Below are 24,519 nucleotides of genomic sequence, written 5' to 3' on the forward strand. Positions count from 1 at the left end.
ACAAGGATGCTCGTCAAGATCCTTCAACAGTGATGGTAGAAAACTTTGATCGCCCAAACAAATGTCTCGTCCTCTTGCTCAATCACTTTATAACATTTTCTCCACCAAACAAGTCTTCCCTGATGGTATCTTTGCTCCAAATGTGGGTGTTCTAAGTAGGGAATTAGCCGTCCTGTCAACCAATTTTTAGCCTTTGCAGGTTGCAAATCAGCCTAGCCTTAACCTATAAGACAATTATCTCGTCAGTTTACCTAAATATAATAAGGTTTAATCTTATTTATATTAACCTTGTTTTTAAACTCCACTCCCTACAAATCTGCTAGTAATGTTGTGGACTTATTTTTCCTGATTCTATCTATTTTGTAGGGATCATCCCACTTAGGTTCTAGTTTCTCGGGAAATAGATCCCTACGTGCCTCAGTATATAAAACTAACTGCCCTTTCTTGAAGCTATGTTTCTTTTCTTTTAAATCATGAAGATGCTTCATTCAATGCTTAGCTACATCCTAATGTAACAGACTCTACAATTTGAGCTCATCAAGGTGTGCTAAAGTCATAAAGCACTCAAAGAGTACATCTCTGTTCCCTAAAGAATGGTTAATTGCAAATCTTATAGTCGGTAACTCGTTCTCTAAAGGTAGTACGCATATCTCGCCATAAACTAACTTGAATGGGATGTGGTCAGTAGCTCACTTAAAGGCCATACTATACGCCCACACAACCACATATAGCCTCTTATCCTAATCTCATTTCTTCTCTGATACTGTCTTCGATAGAATATCCACAAGTTGTTTATGTTGAAAATCAGAGTTGAAGGCTTGAGATAGTGTGCACAAGAGGGAGAGAGAGAGCTCAAGTACAAGAACAATATCTTGTTTAGTCAGTTGCTCAAAGTGCAACTAGTACACTCTCCTCTCTTGAGTGTGTACTTTAGGCTGTTTATATAGCCACTGGAGGAGTTAGGGTTAGGGTTTCCCCTGTCCTCCAGCCCTTTTACACCTAGCTACCCTTATCCTCTCTAGTGTAGGGTTCCTATGCTTATCTTTCAACACCCCCCCTCAATGCCAAGTGGCATTGGATACAAACATAATAGGATGCTTCCCCTTAATTCTCAATGAGATGCCTTTATAAATCATGCTACAAGAAAACATTATAGGTAGAGAGTGTTACAAGACTCAAAAGAGTTGCTCACCTTGGGAGAGGTAAATTTGACCTCCAATTCCTTAGGTACTTCTGGAACACCAGGACACTGGTGATATGCCTGGTCTTTTTGCATTTATTGCACTTCATTTTGTTAGGATATTTCTTCCAGAAGTTGCTCATAATATGTGTCTTTTTTTTACAGAAGGAGCACTTAGTAGAAGTTGTATGAACTAACACTTGCTCACGGGAAGTAAATATCCTCTTTCCATCATTTTGTATTTGATCAAAACTTACCAAGAATGGAAATCTTTTCCATTAAATTTCCGAATTTGAGGACGGACATTAGCATATGTTGTGGCCATTGGGAAGGTCTTACCACTTGTTAGAACAAGGGCAGTGTCTAGTCCCTTACAACCTTGCCACTGAATGAGAAAGCAAATCAAACAATTGATATCAAAGTTGTAATGAGGAGAAAGGCTGAAAATCATACATATGTAATATTTCAAATTATGACTTTGGTGGTCCTTTCTTATATGCAATCTTCTTCCGAGGTTTAATGGTCTTTTTAGGCTTCAATGATGTGAACCTAGATTGGACTTCGTGCTCCTCTTTGTAGTATGGCTTAATGGATGAACCTTGTGTTGGACAAGGACGGTCTATGATTTCAATGCTTGTTGCTAATGATTCCGAGGAGAGTACAATAACACTCATCCCTCTGATTTCATTGAACAGTGTACTTGAAAAAAAGTCACACAAGATATGCAATACAAGTTTAGGATATGATGATCTATGTGTTTATAATTGTACACATAGCCTTACAACATGAAGTAAAGTACTCAGTTGTTTTAATTTTTTTATGAAAACATTCAGATTTTTAAGTACCAGCATCAATAATGATTGAGCAATGTGCCTTAGTTCTTACAAGCACTCATCTGTAGCTTATGTTGTTAGAGATGGTAGATGTCGGTCTTGATGAGCTTGATGATGACCGTCCGAGTAAAATAACCTCTAAGATAAAGTTCCTAGATTAGTAACTAACTCTGGAAGAGTTGACTCGATGATTAAAATCACTGTTAATAATGACCAAGCATTGAAATTTTTTGAAGATTGAAGCAGCTTGAAGCTTCCTGGCTATGGCTGCTAGAGGCCCACAGTTAGGGTTTGGCTTACAGCAGCCAACAGAGATGGAATTTCTCCAAACCCTCTTAGGGGGAGATGGCCCACTAGGGGGGCTACGAAAACCCTATGGTAGCCCCAATGATTGCGCCCTTGTCAGCACGCACAACAGCTCATAATATCATGCCTACAGATCTGCGCCCATTTCTATGTTTTTGACAATGTTGTCCACCACGTCACATAATGTCGCCCTCTGATGTGCTACGCCAGGTCGCCTTGTGTTAGGAAATAAGTCCTCAGTTGAGGTCAAGAGCTGGAATTCTCTCCTTTGGCTTCCCCAGGTCCTCCAAGGTCAGGGGGTCAAGTTTTGGCTATGAAGATAAGAGGTAAAAGATAAAGATGATGGAAAATCATGTGCACTTAGTGAAGCTGAGGGTATAGGAACTGAAAGGATCAGAGAAGGCTCTGATACCATGTTGAAAATCAGAGTTGAAGGCTTGAGATAGTGTGCACAAGAGGGAGAGAGAGAGCTCAAATACAAGAACAAGATCTTATTTAGTCAGTTGCTCAAAGTATAACTAGTACACTCCCCTCTCTTGAGTGTGTACTTTAGGCTGTTTATATAGCCACTGGAGGAGTTAGGGTTAGGGTTTCCCCTGTCCTCCAGCCCTTTTACACCTAGCTACCCTTATCCTCTCTAGTGTAGGGAGAGTTCCTATGCTTATCTTTCAATAGTTTATTGGTACTTTCAACATGCCCATTCGTCTATGGATTATAATGTGACATTGTATTGTGTTTAATTTGCCATGCTTCAATCAGGCTCTTAATGACCTTATTTAGAAAATGGGTTTTGCGGTTCGACACTAACTCCTTTGGAAAATCAAATTAGTAGATAATGTGCTCAAGCATGAAGCTAGCAATCTCCTTTACATCATCCTTCCTCGTCGCTCGTGCTTTTTGACCACTTCGTAAAATAATCAATTACCACTATGATATACCTCTTTTGTGCAGAGGATGACGAGGTAATAGGACCCACGAAATCGATGCCTTACTTCTTGAATGGTAATATAGCCATAATAAGAGTTAGCAGGTGCTTCCTATTCTCCCTACTGTCATGTCTTTGATATACATCACATCTCTTGACATATGCAAATGCATCTTGAAAAATGGATAGCCACCAATATCTAGCTCTTAAAGCTTTTTGTGCAGTCAACTGTCCAGCAAAGTGTCCTCCACAAGGGGAGTCATGACACTCTTCCAAGATAAACATAACCTCATCAAGCATAACACATCAATGATAAACATCATCAACCCCCTGTTGATATAATATTCTTGCAATTAAAGCAAATTTCAAAGCCTATTGTTTAATTTTTCTCTTCTCAGTCTTTGACAAAGTGGCTTCAGTCTCTGTTGTAGATGCAGCATTGCAAATACATTGAAAATGCATGAGTACAAAATCCGTTCAACTCAATAAGAGAAAAGAGCAAGCCCTGGCATTCAACAGATCCCATAAAGCTATTGAATCCGCAATCACACCATCATGAGGATCCACAAAAAGTTCATAAGGACTGTAACAAAATCCCAAAGGGCATAGTCATTGAGGAGGCACTCCATGCAGCACAACCATAAAGGATAGTTCATCCCATCCAACTTCTTGTATGCAAAGAGAGGGTAGTACTGGCGCTTACTCAAGAGATATCATTAATGCCAATCAAGGACTAGGAACCCCGAAAGAATATAATGAAAAATAGTAATAAAATAGCAGTTGATCTAAATAATCCCAAACCACACAATCCCCCATATCATACTCATCGGCCATATCTATCCTTCAAGAAATACTTGCAAGAAAACAGAAGGATATGCTACTAATGAAATAAAGATGACAAATAAGAGATATCCTCCAGATAATCAAAGTTCGTCGGGCCACGATACAAAAGAAGACTGACTAGGGCAAGGTAGATGCGGAGTATCCAATGCTGAAGAGAACACACAATGCTAAGTAGAGAAAGGGAGCAATAAATGCAAAGGAAAACAGGTCTTCAATCTATAATCACAACCAATCCAGAGGTTGGTAATGTATCAAGAGTGCTTGAAAATGAATACCTACAATAAAGGTAAATCTACCCCGCTATACTCACCTGAAAAAGAAACCGCCCAACACCAAAAAAGTCACCCTAATCAACAAAAACCAGCCAATATAAGAAGGCAACAAACAAAGAAATTTATTCGCTTGTAAACAAGCCACCCAACAAAAGACAAGTGCCACCCAACCTCCAAATATGCCGCCCACAAGGACCAATAACCTACCTACACAAAACGCAAAGATAAAAGGGCTGCTTGCACAAAGACATAGGTGATGCATGGCCTAGTTCTACATCACGTGTGCTAGGGACTGCCTACAAAAAATACGTCTATTTTGGTATCACCCAACCAATAGAATGATTGCCCAATTTGTTTAACGCCACCCAAGTGCAGTAATGGTGCCACTTAGCCCAGTAAAGGCCACCCAAGAGCAAAACACAGATCTACCCCAATAAAGGCAACCTAAAAAAAAAGACTAGAAACAAGGTGCCTTGCCTTGTTTGACTCCAAGTACAAGGTCTACATCACATGGTGGTTATGCTTGGCAAGTTTTATCACGAAAAGCACACTCCTCTTTGAGATCTCCGAATCCCACGCGTGTCTCTAATACCATGTGAGTGTGCAACAAAAGGAGAAATGAACACAATGAGGAGACAGAGAACGCAGAAGAGAGAAGAAACAGCAGTAGGGCAATATTTGATTGATCATCTTCAATAGGCTAGCTGAGGATCAATCCAATATGGCAATATAACTCAGGAACATTATCCAAACATAGTATGTCAGAGCATCCTATGAACATGGTGTGGATGTAGAATTATACAATTACAGATCGACACATTTGCTTATTAAATATTAAAATTTATGCAAATTCATATACAGTCATAGGCCAAAGACGATCTATCGGTTCTAGTATCCATGTAACAATGTAAAATCATCTGATTAATCCAAATATAATTCATCACAACTGCCCCTGGAAACAGGATGTGAATGAAATAAAAACAGAAAATTGTATAGCACCACATTGCTGCTTTTCATACATTATAAATTAACCATTATCCAAACAGAAAATTGTATAGCACCACATTGCTGCTTTTCATACATTATCCAAACATAGTATGTCAGAGCATCCTATGAACATGGTGTGGATGTAGAATTATACAATTACAGATCGACACATTTGCTTATTAAATAGAGTTGGCCATGAATATTAAAATTTATGCAAATTCATATACAGTCATAGGCCAAAGACGATCTATCGGTTCTAGTATCCATGTAACAATGTAAAATCATCTGATTAATCCAAATATAATTCATCACAACTGCCCCTGGAAACAGGATGTGAATGAAATAAAAACAGAAAATTGTATAGCACCACATTGCTGCTTTTCAAACATTATAAATTAACCATGCCATGGCTGCATGGCTACATTTGAATAAAGCTGCAGTTACTTGGCCACACCATTCTGCCCATTATTATACAAAGCAAACATAGAGCCTTAGGCCTCATCCAGTATTCTGCATACCAGCTGCTATACCTTTCATTGTCAGTATCAATGTATCTTCAAGACCAGGAGCATACTCAGAAGTTGTATTTAAAGTGACGAGTTCTGCTGCTGGCTTACTCAAGGTTGAAAGGGATCCATCAGTAGTGAATTGAGAGTTTTCATCTCTCATTTTTTTGAGTGTGTGTATCTGCTGGACATTCAGCACTGTAATGTATGGATCACGAAGCTTTAGACGCTGTTTCAGTGTTGGATTAGCTTGAAGTAGTTCTCTATGGCCTGCCACCTGTACATTCAGACAATACAAATCTCAATAGAAGTAACAAACAAAGTCACTGGAAATCGAAGAAATGCAACAGCTATAAACAAACCAATAATATTGAGTCTCTCGTTTCTTCATATTTGCTTCTCAAGCTAGCACCAAAATCTTGCAGGTCCTCGGATACCAGAACTTTGTCATAAAGTGCGGCAATCCGTGGGTCTCCTTTCATGAAGACCATCTCTATCAGGTCAATTGTAACTCGAAAAAAAGGCCACTCTTTGTACATGTCATGAAGAAGCTGCAAATTTCTTGCATCTTTGCTTATGGCACACTTGAAAGCTGAACCAATTCCTAGCCAAACAGGAAGATGAAATCTTGTCTGCGTCCAGGCAAAAATCCATGGAATGGCACGCAATGACTCAATGCCTCCACTAGGTCTCCTCTTGGAGGGACGACTGCCAATATTCATTCTACCGTATTCCAATTCAGGTGTTACCTGCATAAAACTAACAGTTCTAAGAACACTGGCCTAGCAGTTTCAAATTCAAGTCCTACAAAGGACCATGGTGGGAACAACAGAATTCATAGAAAAAAAGGTAAATTTTGATGATATCGTGACTCAGCTCACCTGCATAGGAGAGACAAAACAGTTCTGAATAACAACGAAACACAGTTTTGAGTGCCTTAATTTACAAAAGCAAAGGCATTGCTAACATGGAATATTGGAGGTGCCTAATAATAAAAACCATACATATGAAATTTTCAAGAAAGATTAATCCATATGTCAAGCTTACTAGGACCATGCTTACCGCTCTGAAATATTCCACAAACCGGGGCTCTTTAAAGACAATTGATCGATACTCTTCAGTTGAGATAGGAGTTATAGCATCCATCAATTCTCTCCATTCCAGTTTGGGTGCCCTTGGTGGGTTCATTCCATGTTCTAATGTGGCTGCAGTAAAACGCTGCAGTGTGCGAAAGCATAGATGCTCCTCTCCAAATGATTGTTCAATAACTTCCCCTTGAATAGTGACTCTCAGATGACCATGAATTGTATCTGGAGGTTGAGACAAGATAGCAAGATGAGTTGGTCCTCCACCCCTTCCAACAGTACCTCCACGGCCATGAAACATGGTGAGTTTTATTCCAAACTGCTGTGCAACCTTTACACAATCTTCCTGTGATTTAAAGATCTGCCAAGCAGCTGAGAGACGCCCAGCATCTTTTCCAGAATCTGAATATCCAATCATTACTTCTTGTTTACCATCAATCCTATTGCGATACCAGTCAATAGAAAACAAACGGGACAGTGAAGCAGGGGCAGTTTCTAAATCTGCAAGCTTCTCAAACAAGGGAACAACACGCAAAGGCTTCTTAATCTGGCATTCACGCTGCAGAAGTTCAACTAGCAGAACATCAGAAGGAGCTGTAGCCATAGATATTATATACGCCCCAAAGCAGTCAGAGGGTAGCTCAGCAATGACACGGAAAGTATTTAACACATCTGCAATCTCCTCTGTGACTGGCAGATCTGTTCCAAACAGGGGACGCCTGCCTTGAAGCTCAGACAGTAACCATTTTTGTCTCTCCTCTTCCGGCCATTCTTTGTATGATCCCAGCCCAAGGTGCTGTGTTATGCAATCCATCACATCAGTATGACGGTCAGATTCCTGCCGTATATCCAAACTTACTAAGGTAAGCCCAAAACAAGCAACCTGCCGCATCAGGTCGAGCAGGCTACCATCAGCAATCGGTGTGTCTCCTGTTTCACAAAGAGAGCGGTAGCATAGTTCCAATGGTTCCAAGATCTGCATGAAGATACAATCTTTCTGTAAATGATAATGTCCACTTCTTCTCAAATGTATCATAAGCCTTTCCAATTTGTATCAACTTACCTGCTCTTTGGAAGAAAATGTATCTCTCTCTGATATATCAGATTTCCCAGTTGCCAGCAATTCACGATAATGCTCACGGGTTTGATACAACTTATCACGAATGTCTCCAAGTACCACACGAAATGGCTCATTCGGAGGAATTGGCTTCCAAAATTCTAATTAACACAACACAAGCTTGTAAAAGATCATTTTCCCATCATGATACTAAGGAGACTTTGATTGCCACTCATTCAAAAGCACTCATCCAAAACTCATGATCATTTTTCCATCATGATACTAAGGAGACTTTGATTGCCACTCATTCAAAACTAAATCTGTCATATAAAAAAATTAGCACAAGTTCAGACTTGACTTCCCAAGCTGTTAGGGACTCATCACACTCTCAGGGACATGCCTTGACAGCACCCAAAGGAAAACCTCAGAAAAGTTGATCTATGCAATGAAGTGGTTCTTATAAAAGTCAAGCTAAAACAGCATGCGAGTTCTCAGGTGACCACCACTTCTTATTAAGAGACCAATTACTGTGACATAAGTGACCTACTTTTGCCTATCGGTTGTCTTTATATAGCAAAATTTGGGTCTGAGAGTTACAATATATTTTTGAGAATGTCTTTTAAAAACACAGTGAAACTTCTGAAATATAAGAATCAATACAGGAAATTCATCAATATTTCATGAATTGTACAAATCAAAATGCCGAATTCATCCCTGCATCGGCCCTTCTGTTTTTCCTTTTTCTTTTTAATAAAGCAATCTCCCCACACCCAAGTTGAACAGTTACATCTCCGAAAATAAGATGGGATGTTTATGGAGATTCTCATCTAGTTACCCATATAGTACTTTGCGCCCTTCTTTTCAGCAGCTACAAGCTCATCCACTCTCACTCTAAGCTCTGGACTGCACCTCCACATGGACAGCTGAACAAAAATGCAAAGTTGTTAAAGAGCTGATAATACAGCAGACTAGAAAAAACTTACCAGAGCTTCCCTGATTCTGCTAATTTGAAAGACTGAAGCACATGCATAAAATCGATTTAGAAGGACGTTTGGCGTGCTTACCTCAAACATTAGTTGCTCAATTTTTGACAGATAAAGGTTAGCAGCCATCAACCTCGCAAGCAAACAAACATCTCGTGTGACTTCAGGGGTGACCCTCGGGTTTCCTGCAAACAGAAGCAAGGATTGATGACACCTGCAGAGACACCTAGCTTAACCTGATCTTTTTGTGCTTCACTTACCATCTCGATCACCACCCATCCATGATGAGAACTGGATAAGTGGCACACTGTAAGGCAGCCTTTCACTCACTCCGATGGAGTGAAGTGCTGTATCAACACGTCTTAAAAACTTTGGAAGACCATTCCAGATGGTCTCATGAAAATAGCTCATGCCAGCACGCATTTCATCCTGGGGTGCAGGAGGTGTTCGTCTTATTTCATCAGTCCGGAAAGCAGCATGAATCTGCAAGACAGAAACATCAAAAATGCACAACTGGAGACTACTCATCCAACTTTGATTGAAGCCAAGCAAGACAACCTTGCCTCTCTTTGAAGGGCCTGATCAAGCTCTAGCTTTTCATCTGGTGTGATATCTTGTTGTTCAAGCTGAGAAAGACATGTTCGAATTCTGAACACCACAGATACAGATTTTTAGATTTTCAACAACCCTGGTGTTGTGAAAGCTAAAGAACACCCAGGATAAAGATTGCATGAAAATTTATGGAAATCCGCAAGAAAACAAGTTACATTGTAAGGAGTTGCAATGAGTAATTTCTCACGCAGTGTTGTTTAAAGAACAAAAACAGACCAACGTTGACCTCTCGAATAAATGTCAAAACAAACTGCAGAATACATGTCAAAAGGTAAACACAAGAAAGGAACTCTACGAAACCCCCAGCTCAGCCAAGTGCAGGCTATAGGGAACAGCAAAACGTATTCTTCATCCTGCACCCTGCCTCACCAGGGACAAAGAGACAGTCACCCGCAGTAGAGCTGGTCCACCAGCAACTGTGTGTGGAGAGTCTAATCCAAAATGTGATAAAAACAGCATGGCAGGCTCCAGCAAAAGTTGACACACCACAGCTGCCAAAACACGTGTTAATTGCATCCATTACCATGGTGACATGATTGTAAGTGTACAAGTGCTAAGGTATCAGGCCTAGTGCTACTTTGGACACACTCGTGATTGTTAGCCCCATCACTAAGTTCGAGGAGCTCTAACAATTCGGTCTTTATTTTCAGCCTAGACCAATTTATGGTCTACACTGGACCAATTTATGGTCCAGCCTACCATTCGCTAGCCTGCTTGTGTCCTATTCTATTCATAAATACCCATCTTTTATGCACATACTAATCATGACATTTCCACGTTTTGGCCATCATTGTTGCTAGGTCATCACCTGCTATCAACATCCACACTGCTGTCCTACTCAAAACATTTGCTCCCATCTGCTGTGCTTCTGGTAAGCTTGCAGTGTTTCCTGTCACAATTAGCAAACAGCCTGGTGTTTTCGCAAGGCAAGTCCATCTCAGCATTGTTCTACCAAACATTGCGTGATCTTCTTATTAAAATTACTGGTCAATCCCAAAGATTGTATCATCATGACATTTACGAAAGTTGAACTATGGACAATTTCAGGGCTTTAGATTGGAGTCAGAACCCTAAGGTCATTGCAGTTTGGTCATTTGCTGTAGCATTCACATAACACATAATATGCCTCTAGAAGTATACAGTCACAAATACAATGACACAAAGACCAGAGCTTCTAATAATGAACATAGGTCATTATATTACAATGAGCTTATTGAGAGCTTGTACCAAGGATCTACTATAATAGTTTTGCTTATGAATTGTTAATATTTGTACAGGAAAACCATTTTCGAGAGCACATAGAAAAGCTTTCAAATTTAAGATCTGTAAATTTTCCTCAAGGCTTGGGCTTGTGTCTCATAAAAACAAATGTCAAATGACATTGTATTTATAGAAATTATTAAAATCTCGTCTTTGAAAATATGAAGATTGTCTGTAGGAACGCAACTAAAAACACATGAACTCAAATAAGAATGCAAAAACACAAAGAGGAGTATTTGATAAATGAATAAACAAAGCCATTAAAAATGTGTGAGTGCTCAAGTGGAAATGCCTAACAACCATTGACTCTCATGGGGAGCCGATTTATGTAACATAGTTTCTAGAAGCGTTGTTTCAGGGCTCCAAAATGAACCTGCCATTTTTGGCTGTTCCAGTTTGGGCGAAATATGTTTTGAATCCCAAATTCTTTAGGGAAAAACAATTCCCTTTTGGTTGCCTTTTTTCTTTTGGTGGATTGGTGGTGGTGGTGGTTTTTGTTGTGGGGGGGTGGGGGTGTTATTTTACAATGTTGCAAGTTGCCAAGACCATGTGAGATTGTGAATCATGCATCTGCATCTTGTATTTTTGAACTAGTCATGTCCAGTATTTTAAAAGATTGTTGAGCGACTCTAGTACACTTGGCACTAGTTCTCTGATCTATATTGTGTACATGTGTGTGTGTGTGTGTATGTGTGTGTCTATTACATTGTTTATATATTCCAATACTCCATTTCCACAAGCTTTTCAAATACCAAAACTCTATTTCTTCCCATTTCTGAAAATCCCGTTTCTGAAACTTGTAGAAACCATATTAGGAAGAGTGTAGGAGAGCATCATCCTCTGTGTGCAGATCCCAAGTGCAGCAATACCATCAAGGATGAAGTACATGTAGTAGATTGGAGCTCAGGGTGATGAAACGCAGCAGTCGAGGGCTAGTCAAAGATGAAGGATAGTAAAATATGATGACATGGAATTTATAGCAGTCAAAACACGAATCTAAAGATGATGCCAAGCAATTGAATCAGCACCATTGATGAAAATTGCAGCAATTGTGTGTCATGAGCCAAGGTGAACAGTCAATAACAGGCTGAAACTCAAAACACAACTAATCTGATGATGCGGAGCAGTTGGGTGACAACAATATCAACCTGTCAAAAGATAGCGTACCAACGAGACAGTAGGGTTTGTGGGGAGGAACATGGAGTGAACTCGGCAAACATGGAGAAGAGAAGAGAAGAGAGAAGAAACTCTGATGAACGGAATGATGAAGATCTGAATCATGGAGCGAATGTGATACAAGGGAACAAGGGTGCCATAGCACAAGGAAGATGATGAAGCCAGCCACGAACCACAAACCGCAATGTCCTCCTGAAGGGGTGTGAGGGTAGTGGAGAGGCTAGAGAGAAGAGGTGACGGACTGAATGAATCAGCCGTGAAGAATGAGTTAGAGAGTGGCCTATAAATAGGCACAGTCAGTCTAGGATGGCGCCCCTTTTTGGGGCTACAAACCCTAAACGGAAAACGCAAAAACACAAACTGCAGATGAAGGGTGAAGGGTTTCTCAACACCCCCTCTCATGCCCAAAAAGGGGAACAAGAGAAGAGTGAGGTGGAGATACAATGCTACATGCTGAAGAATGCTCATGCAACAGGTGCCACTTGGACAGTGTCCCTCGTGGGAAAATTGTTTACTTGCCCAAGCGCCCTAATACAAAGATGTGAAAGCATGAAATGCATAGGAGGAATATCAAACTTTGTGTGGTGCCGAGAACCATAAGGATATGTCCATACTCAATCTCGGGAGTTGGCTCCATGCTGACCAAGTGACCAAGGTAAGAAGAGAAGAGGAGGAAGAAGATGTAGAGGATCCCTAACATCCAAGATTTCCACCGGAAAGGGAACCTGCAGTAAAGAACAGTAGATAAAGTGAACTGGAGAACCCGAAACTCAACCTCGGGAGAGAAGCTTCAAGCCACTAGCTCCGTGCATACATGCTGGAAGAAATACGAAGGCCTTGTCACCAAGTCATGGCTAAATCTCCAAGGTCCCGATCTAGGTGGTACCTGAAGATCCTCGGTATCAGTAGAAGAGATGACTGGTCGAAGACAGTCACCCCGAGAAAGTAGAGGATGGGTGAAGAACTTCATGTGGAGTAGGTTCCCCCTCTGAGGTGGGAAGTGGAGGGGCCCCCGTTGAAGTCAAAGAAGAAGTAGATGCCTCCTCTGAGGCCAAAGAAATAACATCCCCCTCTGAATCCCCTCTAAAGTAGATAGGAAATCCCAAAACTCATGGATCATGGACTCCGAAATGTCTGATGATGAAGGAAGTGCCGTCGGTCGTGCCGAAGAAGGTATCTAGGGTGCCAATAAGCTCCCACAGGTAGCCTCTCGAACCTGAGTAGTCGAGGGTGGGGAAGCGTGGGGCTCAAAATGAGTAAGAGGTAGACAACAGTCGTTGTCTCTCAATGGAGCGGACTAGGTAGCCGAAGAAGAGAAAGGAGTCGAGCAACCACTGTCTCTCGAAGGGGCGGACTGACGAGGAGACGATATCAAACAATCACTATCTCTCGATGGAGCGGACTGCAGATCCGTAGGTCGTAAAAGCCACTGTACCTAAAAATAAGTGGGAGAAGATTGCCACTTGCATTACAACAATCTCCTGGAGGTCGTAATGCCAATCGATCCTCCATGTGCTCGAAAGGACTTAGTGCGCATCCAATGCGTCTTATTGCCTTGAGCATAGTACTCTGATAGCCGATGTAGAATGATCTGTGGCCCAAAAAGGAGAGGTGGCACAAGGAGTGCCTGGTGGAAGACGCATATACTCCGGGGGGGTGGGGAGCAAAGGTCAAAGTCAGCAAGCATCGGTGGTGTGTCCGGTGATGCCACAGTAGGAGCCCCCAATAGTCTAGTCATATGTTGGTAAAGAAGCCATGGATACCAGTGTGCCTTGCTGAAGAAGGAAGAGGTCAGCCACCATGAACCACGAACCGCAATGTCTGCCTTAAGGGGTGTGAGGGCAGTGAGCTAAAAACACCTGAAACCTACAAAAGTAAGATTTTGATACAGCAAAAAAAGAAGAGAAGTGGATGTTGAACCCACCACCGGTCTTTGCCTTCACTAGAGTGGAGGATCGTTGTTGTTGTTTGAGCAGATCCAACTCTGATACCATGTCAAAAGATTACGTACCAGCGAGACAGTAGGGTTTGCGGGGAGAAACACAAAGTGAACTCAACAAACATGAAGAAGAGAAGAGAAGAGAGAAGAAACTCTGATGAATAGAATGATAAAGATCTGAATCATGGAGTGAATGTGATACAAGGGAACAAAGGTGTTGTAGCACAAGGAAGATGATGAAGACAACCACAAACCACAAACTGCAATGTCCTCCTAAAGGAGTGTGAGGGTAGTGGAGAGGCTAGAGAGAAGAGGTGATGGACTGAATGAATCAGCCGTGAAGAATGAGTGCAAGAGTGGCCTATAAATAGGCACAGTCAGTCTAGGATGGCGCCCCTTTTTGGGGCTACAAACCCTAAACGCAAAACACAAAACGCAAAAACACAAAAACGCAAATTGCAGGTGAAGGGTGAAGGGTGAAGGGTTTCTCAACACAACACCCAAGCAAGCTAACTATAACCAGTACAATGTAGGCAGTAAGCTGGTAGCAAGGTGGTATCTCCAAGACAATGGGTGGCATCACCAAGGGTAGTACAACAACCCGCAACATTGGTGGTAGCAGCAGATAAAGAGGTAATGATAATGATGAAGTGATGATGGTAGCAAATCACCGGGCATAGAATCATTAGAATGAAGATTGGTGTGCACATTAAGTCCCTTTTATACAACATATTGGAGTTCAAAAAAGATCTCATGTCTCCTATAAAAAGCAAAAATGCATTTTTGGACCTGTATAATGAGCCAGAAAAATATGACAATTCAAGAGGCAAGTTATGGTAGCTCAACGCTAGTTACAAAACTCCAAGAACTAGGTAAGCTTATCGAGCCCCAAGAAAGAAAACATGTGATTGGATCATTAGTTAGTGTCTAGGCGCCACTTGAGAAACTTCAGTGGGTGCCACTCGAAAGAGTTGGGGCACCACTCAAGACAGTTTGTACCTATAAATACAGCACTAACTTCCCTCATTCTACATCCCACACATTTATTCCTTCTGACACTCTGCCACTCTCTTCCACATTCTTCTCTCCTCTCCATCTGTTTGGTTAGGGTTCAACAGCATGTGCATACTCACACACACTCACAGTGAACAAGTAAATAGCAAGAGAGGAGAGTGTCGAAAGGTCACATCCACTATGTGAGGATGAATGAAAGTACAATCCCTGAGGTACTAAGTACCACACCCACTAACAAGTGTTCACACGGGGGAAAAACCCTTCTCCAGCTAGAAGGTAAAAAGTGCCCGTGAGATAAGGAGCATTCAGTAGGAGGAACATGATAAGTGTAACAAACCCCCTTCAAGTGAATGATGTGAACATATACAAGGAATAGAAAAACCAATCCCCAAACGTCATCAAGTCGAGAGACTTGCAAAAGGCTTCGAACTTCTCTCTCTAGAGAGCTTTTGTAATCACATCTGCCAAATTGTCCTATATAGGAAAATAAACTAAGTCAATCTCCCCTGCATGGAGCCTCTCTCTGACATAATGATAATACACCTCAATGTGCTTATTGCGAGCATGAAAAACTAGATTCCTCACAACTGCCATGGCACTCTGACTATCAGTGTGTAGTTAGGAATGGGTGACTGCTCTCCCACACTACACTAAGATCAATCAAAAGGCGTCTGAGCCATACACATTCCAATGTAGCTGTAAATGCTGCCCTAAATTCAGCTTCACAACTAGATGTGGCCATTGTAGACTGCTTCTTGCTAAGCCAAGAAATGCATGAATCAACAAGCATAGAGCTATTTAACCTTGATTGCTCTTCTTACAACAATAGTGATACCAATGCATCAAATGTGTAAGCATTAGCATCTCCTTTTGCAAATAAACAGTGTAGTGACAAAACTTCCATAAGTATCAAGCAAACCAACCAAAACCACAGATACAAAGGATGCATCGGGAATGATTTCATCAATATTAGCAAGCTGCTCTGTAATGTCTTTGGCAAGTGCAATGCAAGCATCCACAAAATCACCCTCTGTCATGTGCTCTATCTCAAGCTGCTTACGCAAATAGGCTATACAAGCCTCATTGCGCACCTCATATAGTGAAGCAAGCTTATCCCAAGCATCCTTGGCTGTTGTGCATGATCGAATATGCGGGATAACATGTCTCTTGCACAAAAGTGCAATCAAAGCATGAGCTTGGGCATCACGCCTATCCCCTCTCAACTGATCTACTTTGGGAGGTGCAAGAGGAGCTAGAGCTGAAGATCCACTGGTGACTGTGGATGTGCTTGAAGAACCTGTGACATTCTGAGTATGAGGGCCTGCATGCCTAACTTCTGAACCACATACATAACCCCAAAGCTGTTTGGCAACAAGTACATGTTTCATCATGTATGCCCACATGAGATAATTAGTGCCATCTAGATTGTCCAAGTCTCCAAACATGTTGAGCAAATCATTTTGCCCAACCATTGTTTACTGAAATTTTTGATTTTTCTGTAAACAACTACTATCCAAAGTACAAATGTAGGTGCAACTTAAAAAGAAAAGAAATGAAAATACCAAAAACTCGCAGTTTTTTGAGCAACTGATGGCGTCGATGAAGAAATTGCAACTAAAAGGGCTCCAATGTGCACAAATGTCGATGTAGAAGGTGTAATTGGCCTTTATATTGATGAATTTGGAAAAATTTTGCAAAAGCCCGAATTTTAATCAATGAAATTTGATGAAATTAGACCTCGAACGTGAAAAGCCCCAAATTTCAGCGCAAGACCAAGCAATTTCAGGGCACAGAGTGCAAAATCCCCAAAATTTTGAGAGATTAAAGGTTTTCAGGAAAAAGCCCTAAAATTCTAAAAGAAATTTGGGGGAAATTGGGATTTGCTGCAAAATCCCTAAATTTTGTGCTTCATAGGGACACTCCACACGAATAGGAGCAATTTAAAGTGATGCTTATTAAGGTTTGGGAGCTGAATATTTTGATGAAAATTAATGTCAGGTGTCAAGCAGCAAATTTGTGAAGGCTATCAGGACATTGAATGTCAAGCGAGATGAGGCGCGCGCTACCAGTGCTGCCTATCAATGTGTCTACAAGTGCCAACGACCAAAAATGTGCTACTAGCTGATACCACATAGGCTGTTGGGCCCAATGGGAAAGATTGGATGTGGCAAAACTAGAGTTCGCGCAGCTGTCAAAAGCTAATGTCGGGCAGGCTGCAATTGGTGGGACAGGGAAGATACATATGATTGACAGGCAGGTTCTCAAGCTACATGAGCTGACAATTGGGACAATGTGGCACAATCTACAGGATAGGTTTCACTGAACTCGTGCGAGTAGATGACGATGGCTGTTGGAAACAGATCTGAAGCTTCACAAGCAGGCTGTGAAGATGGATTTCCAGTGCAAATGCACCATAAACAACGGAGCCAAGTTTGAGACTCGATGGCAGCTGCAACAATGGCAGCCTGCGAGCAAAGTGGCAACAGCTGAGAGGTATGGCTCCGATACCACTATTAGGTTAGGGTATAGCAGCACGTGCACACTCACACACTCACAGTGAACAAGTGAACAACAAGAGAGAGGAGAGTGCTAGAAGGTCACATCCACTATGTCAAAATGCATGAAAGTACAATCCCTAAGGTACTAAGTACCACACCCACTAATGGGTGTTCACACGGGGCAAAAACCCTTCTCCAGCTAAAATGCATGAAAGTACAATCCCTAAGGTACTAAGTACCACACCCACTAATGGGTGTTCACACAGGGCAAAAACCCTTCTCCAGCTAGAACGTAAAAAGTGCCCGTGAGATAAGAGATCATTCACACCAAAACATAGGAGGAACACGATAAGTGTAACACCATCCTCTCCACTGCCATTCACACCCTACAAGGGAACATTACGATTCATGGCTTTTTGCATCCATCTTCACCTAGCATTTTGCAGCCTACATCATCAGGTGTCAGCCCTCCTCACCTGAAATCACCATCAAGCTTGCTTTTGCAACAGTTTCAGGCCGTCTACAACACGTTAGACCACTTTTGTCAGCCTTGCATCAAATACCTGTGTTTTTTGTGTCTTCTTCACTCTTGAAAGGCTGCCCAGTCTTCTGTTTATAGCCACTTACACGGAGAGATCCTCATCAAATATTCTTGTGTTTTATTCTTCAACTAGCTGCCCAACAATCTCCTTGATAGCTGTTGAGAAACCACTTCTTTAGTTCACACAGTTAATTTAGGATTTCGCACTAATAGTCCCAAAAAGGGTTGGTGTCAACATTTTGGTCACTTTTTCAATGGGCGCCCACACAGTGGTGCGCCACCCTAGATAGCTTATGCCCATAAATAGGCAGTCACTTCATTTATTCTTCACTTCTACCACCCCACCACTCTTCAGCCATTCTTCACCCCTCTTCCTCCGTCATCAAACACCCTTCCCTTCTCTCACCAACCCCTTCCACTACTCATCATCAGGCCTTGCATTTGGAGCATCTTCCACCTGGCGTCCCCATCATCTTCTTGGCGTCAGCACCCTTCTCTTCAAGTTTCACCTTCACCTACGTTTTTCAATTTCGAGGCCTTCTCCTTGCGTGGCATCATCATCTCTAGCTTGACATCAACATCCTAGCCTTTGGCGCCCCACCGAGTCCATAATGTCGTCTCAGGGCCTCCAATGATGGAGAAGCTTGATAGGACATCATAAGAACTGGAGAAGGTGTCTAGGACATTGTGATTCAATTACGAGTCGTATTGTGTGCCTTGCACAAAGACTAGCTCTCCATAATATCTGCAAGATACTCTTAATAAGAGCATCGGCTCTGATACCATGTGAAGAAAACTGCTAGGGTTTACACTGGGGACACACAGTGTATGACCACGACAAAAACACAAAAAGACAGACGTAGACATAGAGAGCAAAACTCAAACCCTAAACGCAAAACTCAAAACTCAAACACAAAAACTCAAACACAAACAAAAGAAGGGAGAGAAAGAAAACAACTCTGAAGTGAATGAATGTAAGAGTGCACAGTGTGCTCAAGGGCAAAGCAATGTCGGAGAGTGACGTCCACGGAAATGGATCCCGAGTCTGTGACCACCAGTCGGAGTGTAAAGAGAGAGGAAACTGCAAAACGATGGTACCAGAGGCTACTGGAGAACCAAACGCAAGCTGTAGAAGATGCAGAGGGCAAAGGGCGGCCCCAAAAAGCTGCAAACACAGCATACAAAGTGTCAACTGAAGGAGGAGAGAATCAACCAGCAGTCGCCTGGCAGTGGAGGACCAAAATGCAGGGTATTGAAGATCGCCTAATGGAGGAGGAGGGCTACCTACTGTCGCCAACAGCCAGAAGCTACAAACGCAAAGAGCAAATGAGGGTGGAGGTGCTGGCGATGAGAAACAGGGCCAAACGCAGCAAGAGGGATGGTGCCAGACAGTGGGCGACAGGTGGAAGAAGGCGCCAGGCCACTGCAAGGCTGGATGTAGAGGTGGCAGCAGTCACGAAGGCTGGACAGCCATGTGAAGGTAGACTAATGGAAAAATGGGCAGCCTATCTAATTATAGATGTAGAAGGGTGCCCCAAAAATTAGGGTTTTTTGGAGACTACTGAAACTCTCTCAGACCGCTCCCCTCTTTAAGGTTTTTCATTAATTAGGTGTGTTTTGGGGCTGTTTAAGATGCTAATCAGCTGAAAAGCGTGTTTTAGCTCAAAAACAGGTTCTTCCTAGTTCAAGGCTTTTGATGTTTCAACCATGGCTTGGTGGCTAGGCTTGCCTATACCTTCAAGCATGGAGTTCTGGAGCTTGTGGCTTCTCTCCCAAGGTTGAGTTTCAGTTTCTCTCAGCTCATCGTATCTACTATCCTTAACCACATATTACCTTACAAGTGGAATGCTCGGATCCTGGGTTTAATCTTCTCTCTCACTCCTCTTTTTTGCTCCTTTCTGGGCTTTAGAGGGTGTTGAGAAACCAAGTCATTCAATACATTTTCCTTACTCCATTCCTATTTTTAGTTTCCATTTACAGCCCTAAAAAGGCTTTCTAGGCACCTCTTGGGAGAGCCAAGGCACCAACCAAAAGACTTCAGTAGGGGGCCCTCAAGACAATCTGTGTATATAAATACAACACTAACTTTCCTCGTTCTTCATTTCACACATTCATTCCTTTTGAAACTCTTATACTCTCTTCCATATTCTTCTCTCCTTTCTCCATCCTCTTCACTATCTATTGTTCGTACCCCGCAAGGAGGACATTATGGTTCGTGGCTTGGCATTTTACAGCTTCCTCTTTGTCAGCCCTACATGTTTTAGTGTTTTCGCCCAATAGACACTTGTTTGCAAACAGATCTTCATCAAATATTCTTGTGTTTTCTTCTCCAACTAGCTGCCCAGCAGTCGTTTGTCTACAGCCACTTACACAGAGAGATATTCATCAAATATTCTTATGTTTTCTTCTCCAATTGGTTGCCTAGCAATCACCTTGATAGCAGCCATCATCTTCGAGAGATTTCTACATATCCTTCATCTCTAACAGCTCCAAAGAACTGCATTTCACCCCATCTACAGCTCAGCCCTACATGTTTTAGTGTTTTCTTCCCTCCTAAAGGGCTGCCCAATAGACACTTGTCTGCAACAGATCTTCATCAAATATTCTTGTGTTTTCTTCTCCAACTAGCTGCCCAGCAGTCGTTTGTCTACAGCCACTTACACAAAGAGATATTCATCAGACATTCTTGCGTTTTCTTCTCCAATTGGTTGCCTAGCAATCACCTTGATAGCAGCCATCATCTTCGAGAGATTTCTACATATCCTTCATCTCTAACAGCTCCAAAGAACTGCATTTCACCCCATCTACAGCCGGCTGTTCTTTCCTTCATCTTGAGCATTACCTTCTATACCCTATTGCCAGAGGTCTGCGTTTCACTCCCTCTACAGTCCAAATTCCCTTCACGTGCTACCACCTGATTCAGACAAGACAATCCAATTATCTTTAGAGCTTCGACTCCACTATATTAGCTTGATTCACTTAGTATGATTCAATGATTCATTCATTCATTCTTCTTCTTCTATGTTTTCTAAATTTCTCTTCTGTCTCAGTGTTTGCCGTATACCCTATGTTTGTCCTTGCAAACCCTACTCTCTCTCTCATTTGCTTTCACAACAATCATATTTTAACAAGGACCCCCTAAATTTTAGGGATCCCTCTAGTACAAGTATCATATGAAACCTCGTTCCAAGTACATTACAAAATAGTGCTAAAGATTTGTCATGTGCAACCATCTCTTGCTTGTGAGCCTCAATCTAAGTCAAACAAATACATTAATTAGGAGCTTAGTAGGTTCAGCATGATTTCTTCGCCATGCCAATATGTTCATGGTCTTCATAAAAGGCTTAAGATGATCTACAGTTTAATTGAGAGAATGTAGCATCCTATCAAATGGCAGCTTTTTCCATTTCTAGAATATTTAGAATTACATTAATATGTACCAATTCCAGCATGATATGATTATCATGCTAACAAACTAGCATGCCATTCGGTCATGCATTTAGGTTATCTAAGACACTCTTATATATTCAAGTCATTCATATAACAGTAAACATGCCAAACTAATTTATGGTCATATCAAGATTGGACAAACCTGGATATTACCACACGTACTTAGGCAATCAACGATAACCATAACAATACACATGTATGTAAGCAAGCCCCGTTATTTACTTGCTTATTTCTTTGTCCATCAACTGGTACTTGTTGATGTAGGGTCCTCTGGTTCTCTTGCCATGGTCTTTCAGAAAAAACAGGTTTTTAAATTTCCAATCAAAGTCAACTACTAAGCCTCTATCAAAATATCCCACAAAGTTGTTGGCTATCTTGCAATTGCAAATGATTTTTTGTGCTCTAAGTCTAAGCACGCTCAAGACCAATAGGCACAACAAAAATTGTAATTAGCTAAGGTTTCTTTCTCATTCTCCCTCTCTAAGTCTTGACCAAATGATAATTCAATCTCCCTAGGCTCTTGAGTATTATAAACAACAGGTCTATAGCAATGCTCAGCTGACAATGCTCAGCCTTTGCTTCTTTCTGTTTAGCATGGAAGTTATAGGTATCTTAACTCTTGAACACACAGTATCCAAGTTGGACAGTTCTTTAGATTCAAGAATGATAGGGAGCTGGTAATTCAAAAATGCTGGTTGAGTGGGCTGAGTGCTGGCAATGAGTGAAACAGCTGCAAAATCAGACAGGAATTCAAGAGCTGAAATACAACACAGGTCAGGTTGGGGCTGCACTACATACAGCTGCTGCTAACAGAAATGTTGCACTGGGGCTGGAAAGCTGAAACATGCAGAGTCTATTATGAGGCATGCAAACCTAGAAAGGCTGAATGTAAAATTGTAATAGCCACAAACTATCAGAATAAGGTAAATGCTAATGATAAATGAAATGCAAAAAGTAAATGAATGGTGATGTATAAGCTAAAAGGTTGGAGAGTAGAGTAAAAAGTGTCTGTATAAATGAAATGCAAAAAGTAAATGAATGGTGATGTATAAGCTAAAAGGTTGGAGAGTAGAGTAAAAAGTGTCTAATACAGACAGGAAGAAATGACATTGAGACGTTTCTATACATTTAGGAGCTGAATGATTGATGAGAGCTAACTATTAAATATTGTGAGACTAGTAAGGATCAATGAGTTTAGGACCTTTCTGTAAGTGAGACTACTAGAACTTGGTTTTTAGCTAGCATTATTCTTCTCCCATGTTAGTTGCACTTCATCCACATAGTTTTCCAAACTGAGAAAAATATCAGTTGCACAATTTTAACTCTTCCTTTTTGATTCAGTACACTAGCAAACATGGAAACAATTTATTAAAACTACAGCAATGAAGTCTGAACAAGCAAATTACTCTCACCGGGCATGTTTTTGAAGCAGCGAGCGACGAACTGACTGTGTAGGATGAGCAGTAAAAACAAGATCCACAGTCTGACTTTTCAATGCCTCGAATATTTCCACAGGAGTCTTCCCCAGATCAGTCACTAACCTTCTGAGAGTTTCTTCTAGATCTGACTCTGTGATGGCACTGTTCTCATTTTCAAGGTCTCTAACCTTCAACTTAATCCTCCGGCGGTGCGCAATTTGAACTTCCTCCGCTAAATTGGTTAGGTTCAGCATGTGGGAAAAGGAGCTTGCCATTACAATTGCATCTCCTGGGCTTAAGCTACTTAAAACCTCAGCTAACTCTTCAAGATTATCAGCATCACCATCAGAACCTGCACTTTCATATTGGGCAGCTAGTTCGTAACACGTGTGCACCTGCAAATGAATAAACGAACTTTAAATGCAATAGTTCTGCAAAAGGCTATATCGTTCAAGTGACTGATGATGCAATTGGGCCTGTGAACAGCCGATCCATAAAGTTCCTTCGCAAGCAAACACTAAAACCTGTCTCTCATACAGGAAAACCTTCAGTTCCTGGGTGCATGCAAAGCTGTTCTCGAGAGTTGTTATCGCAAACACAGCAGATGTACGGATGGCATCAATGCAAGTGCATTCGGGGAAGATTTCTCCTAGCTCTTAATGCAATCTCACCAAGTGCAGCACATGTATTCAAACCAGGTATCATAGCAAACCTTTTCCCTTGTCTCTTCACCATGCAAGTCTTGAAGGATGTCCAGAAATCTGTCAAGCAGCAAAGCGTCGTATTCAATAAGCTTGTCATCTTCTGAGACTTTCGACGGCACGATCTTGCGCAGCTGCTCATCCATGGATGTCATCCTCTGAAGGGAAGGAGTCCTCCTTGAGGTCCCCTCCATGGAAGAGCAGTAGATAGCGGAGCGATCGGAAGGGTGCAGTGGATCTCTCTCTCTCTCTCTCTCTCTCTCTCTCTCTCTCTCTCTCTCTCTCTCTCTCTCTCTCTCTCTGTGTAGAGGTTCTTATGAGCTCAAGAATGGTTCCCCTCTACTGCTCACTGCTCATTCTTCACTCGTGTCAAAAGGAAGCAGTATCGCGTTTCACGTAACGCCATGCATACATTAATCGACAGCAGAGATACGTTTGCAAGAGAAACTCCTCTACTCTCCTCTCAGCGGGCAGAGAAAACGCTCTCCTCCTGCTGCTGCTGCTCTCTCTCTCTCTCTCTCTCTCTCTCTCTCTGTGTCGGTCCGTTGCTCTTGTCTGTTTGTACAGAGTCCTACTCGAAGCATATTTTTGGGGTCACACTACTGGGGCCTAGTCGGACGAAGCTCTCCTCGAGTGTATTTTCTTTTTGTGCTTGGGGTGTTTCCACAATGGTCGACACTCCACTACCACCATCCCTTTAAGATAAGTTGGAGAGAATCCTTCCTTCGTGAATCTAATGGGCTGTCTGGTGCTATAATTATCTCCAATTTGTTGAGTGCTAATTTTCCGTGGTTCATATGATTGTAGAGGAATTCAGCCACTTTTGACAATGGCAATCCTACTTAGATTACTGAATTGATCTAGTGTGTTTTCATCTCAGGTGCAAAAGCAATAGGAAGCATTAATCAAAGGAGGTATCAAGCAAAAAAAACC

General features: G+C 41.7%; 1 protein-coding gene across 2 annotated transcripts; it reads right to left on the reverse strand.

The window, feature by feature from the left end:
- Nucleotides 1-5,552: 5,552 nt before the first annotated feature.
- On the reverse strand, nt 5,553-24,230 carry LOC148026648 (phosphoenolpyruvate carboxylase-like). Of its 2 annotated transcripts, XM_087691120.1 has the most exons (11): nt 23,598-24,230; nt 22,880-23,280; nt 9,541-9,625; nt 9,238-9,460; nt 9,059-9,162; nt 8,830-8,917; nt 8,001-8,155; nt 7,821-7,913; nt 6,915-7,733; nt 6,215-6,601; nt 5,553-6,129 (listed from the first exon to the last, which is right to left on the reverse strand). In XM_087691120.1, the coding sequence occupies exons 1-11, from the start codon at nt 23,778-23,780 to the stop codon at nt 5,845-5,847; spliced, it is 2,823 nt and encodes a 940-aa protein (XP_087547246.1). In that variant the 5' UTR covers nt 23,781-24,230; the 3' UTR covers nt 5,553-5,844. The 2 variants fall into 2 exon arrangements, with proteins under 2 accessions (XP_087547246.1, XP_087547245.1); XM_087691119.1 differs by having other exon boundaries at nt 5,554-6,129; nt 6,915-7,913.
- Between the last annotated feature and the right edge of the window lie 289 nt (nt 24,231-24,519).

The sequence above is a fragment of the Lygodium microphyllum genome, chromosome 13, assembly GCF_053477565.2.
Source record: "Lygodium microphyllum isolate KBCC chromosome 13, Lygodium_microphyllum_v1.1.10, whole genome shotgun sequence".
Taxonomy (NCBI): Eukaryota; Viridiplantae; Streptophyta; class Polypodiopsida; order Schizaeales; family Lygodiaceae; genus Lygodium; species Lygodium microphyllum.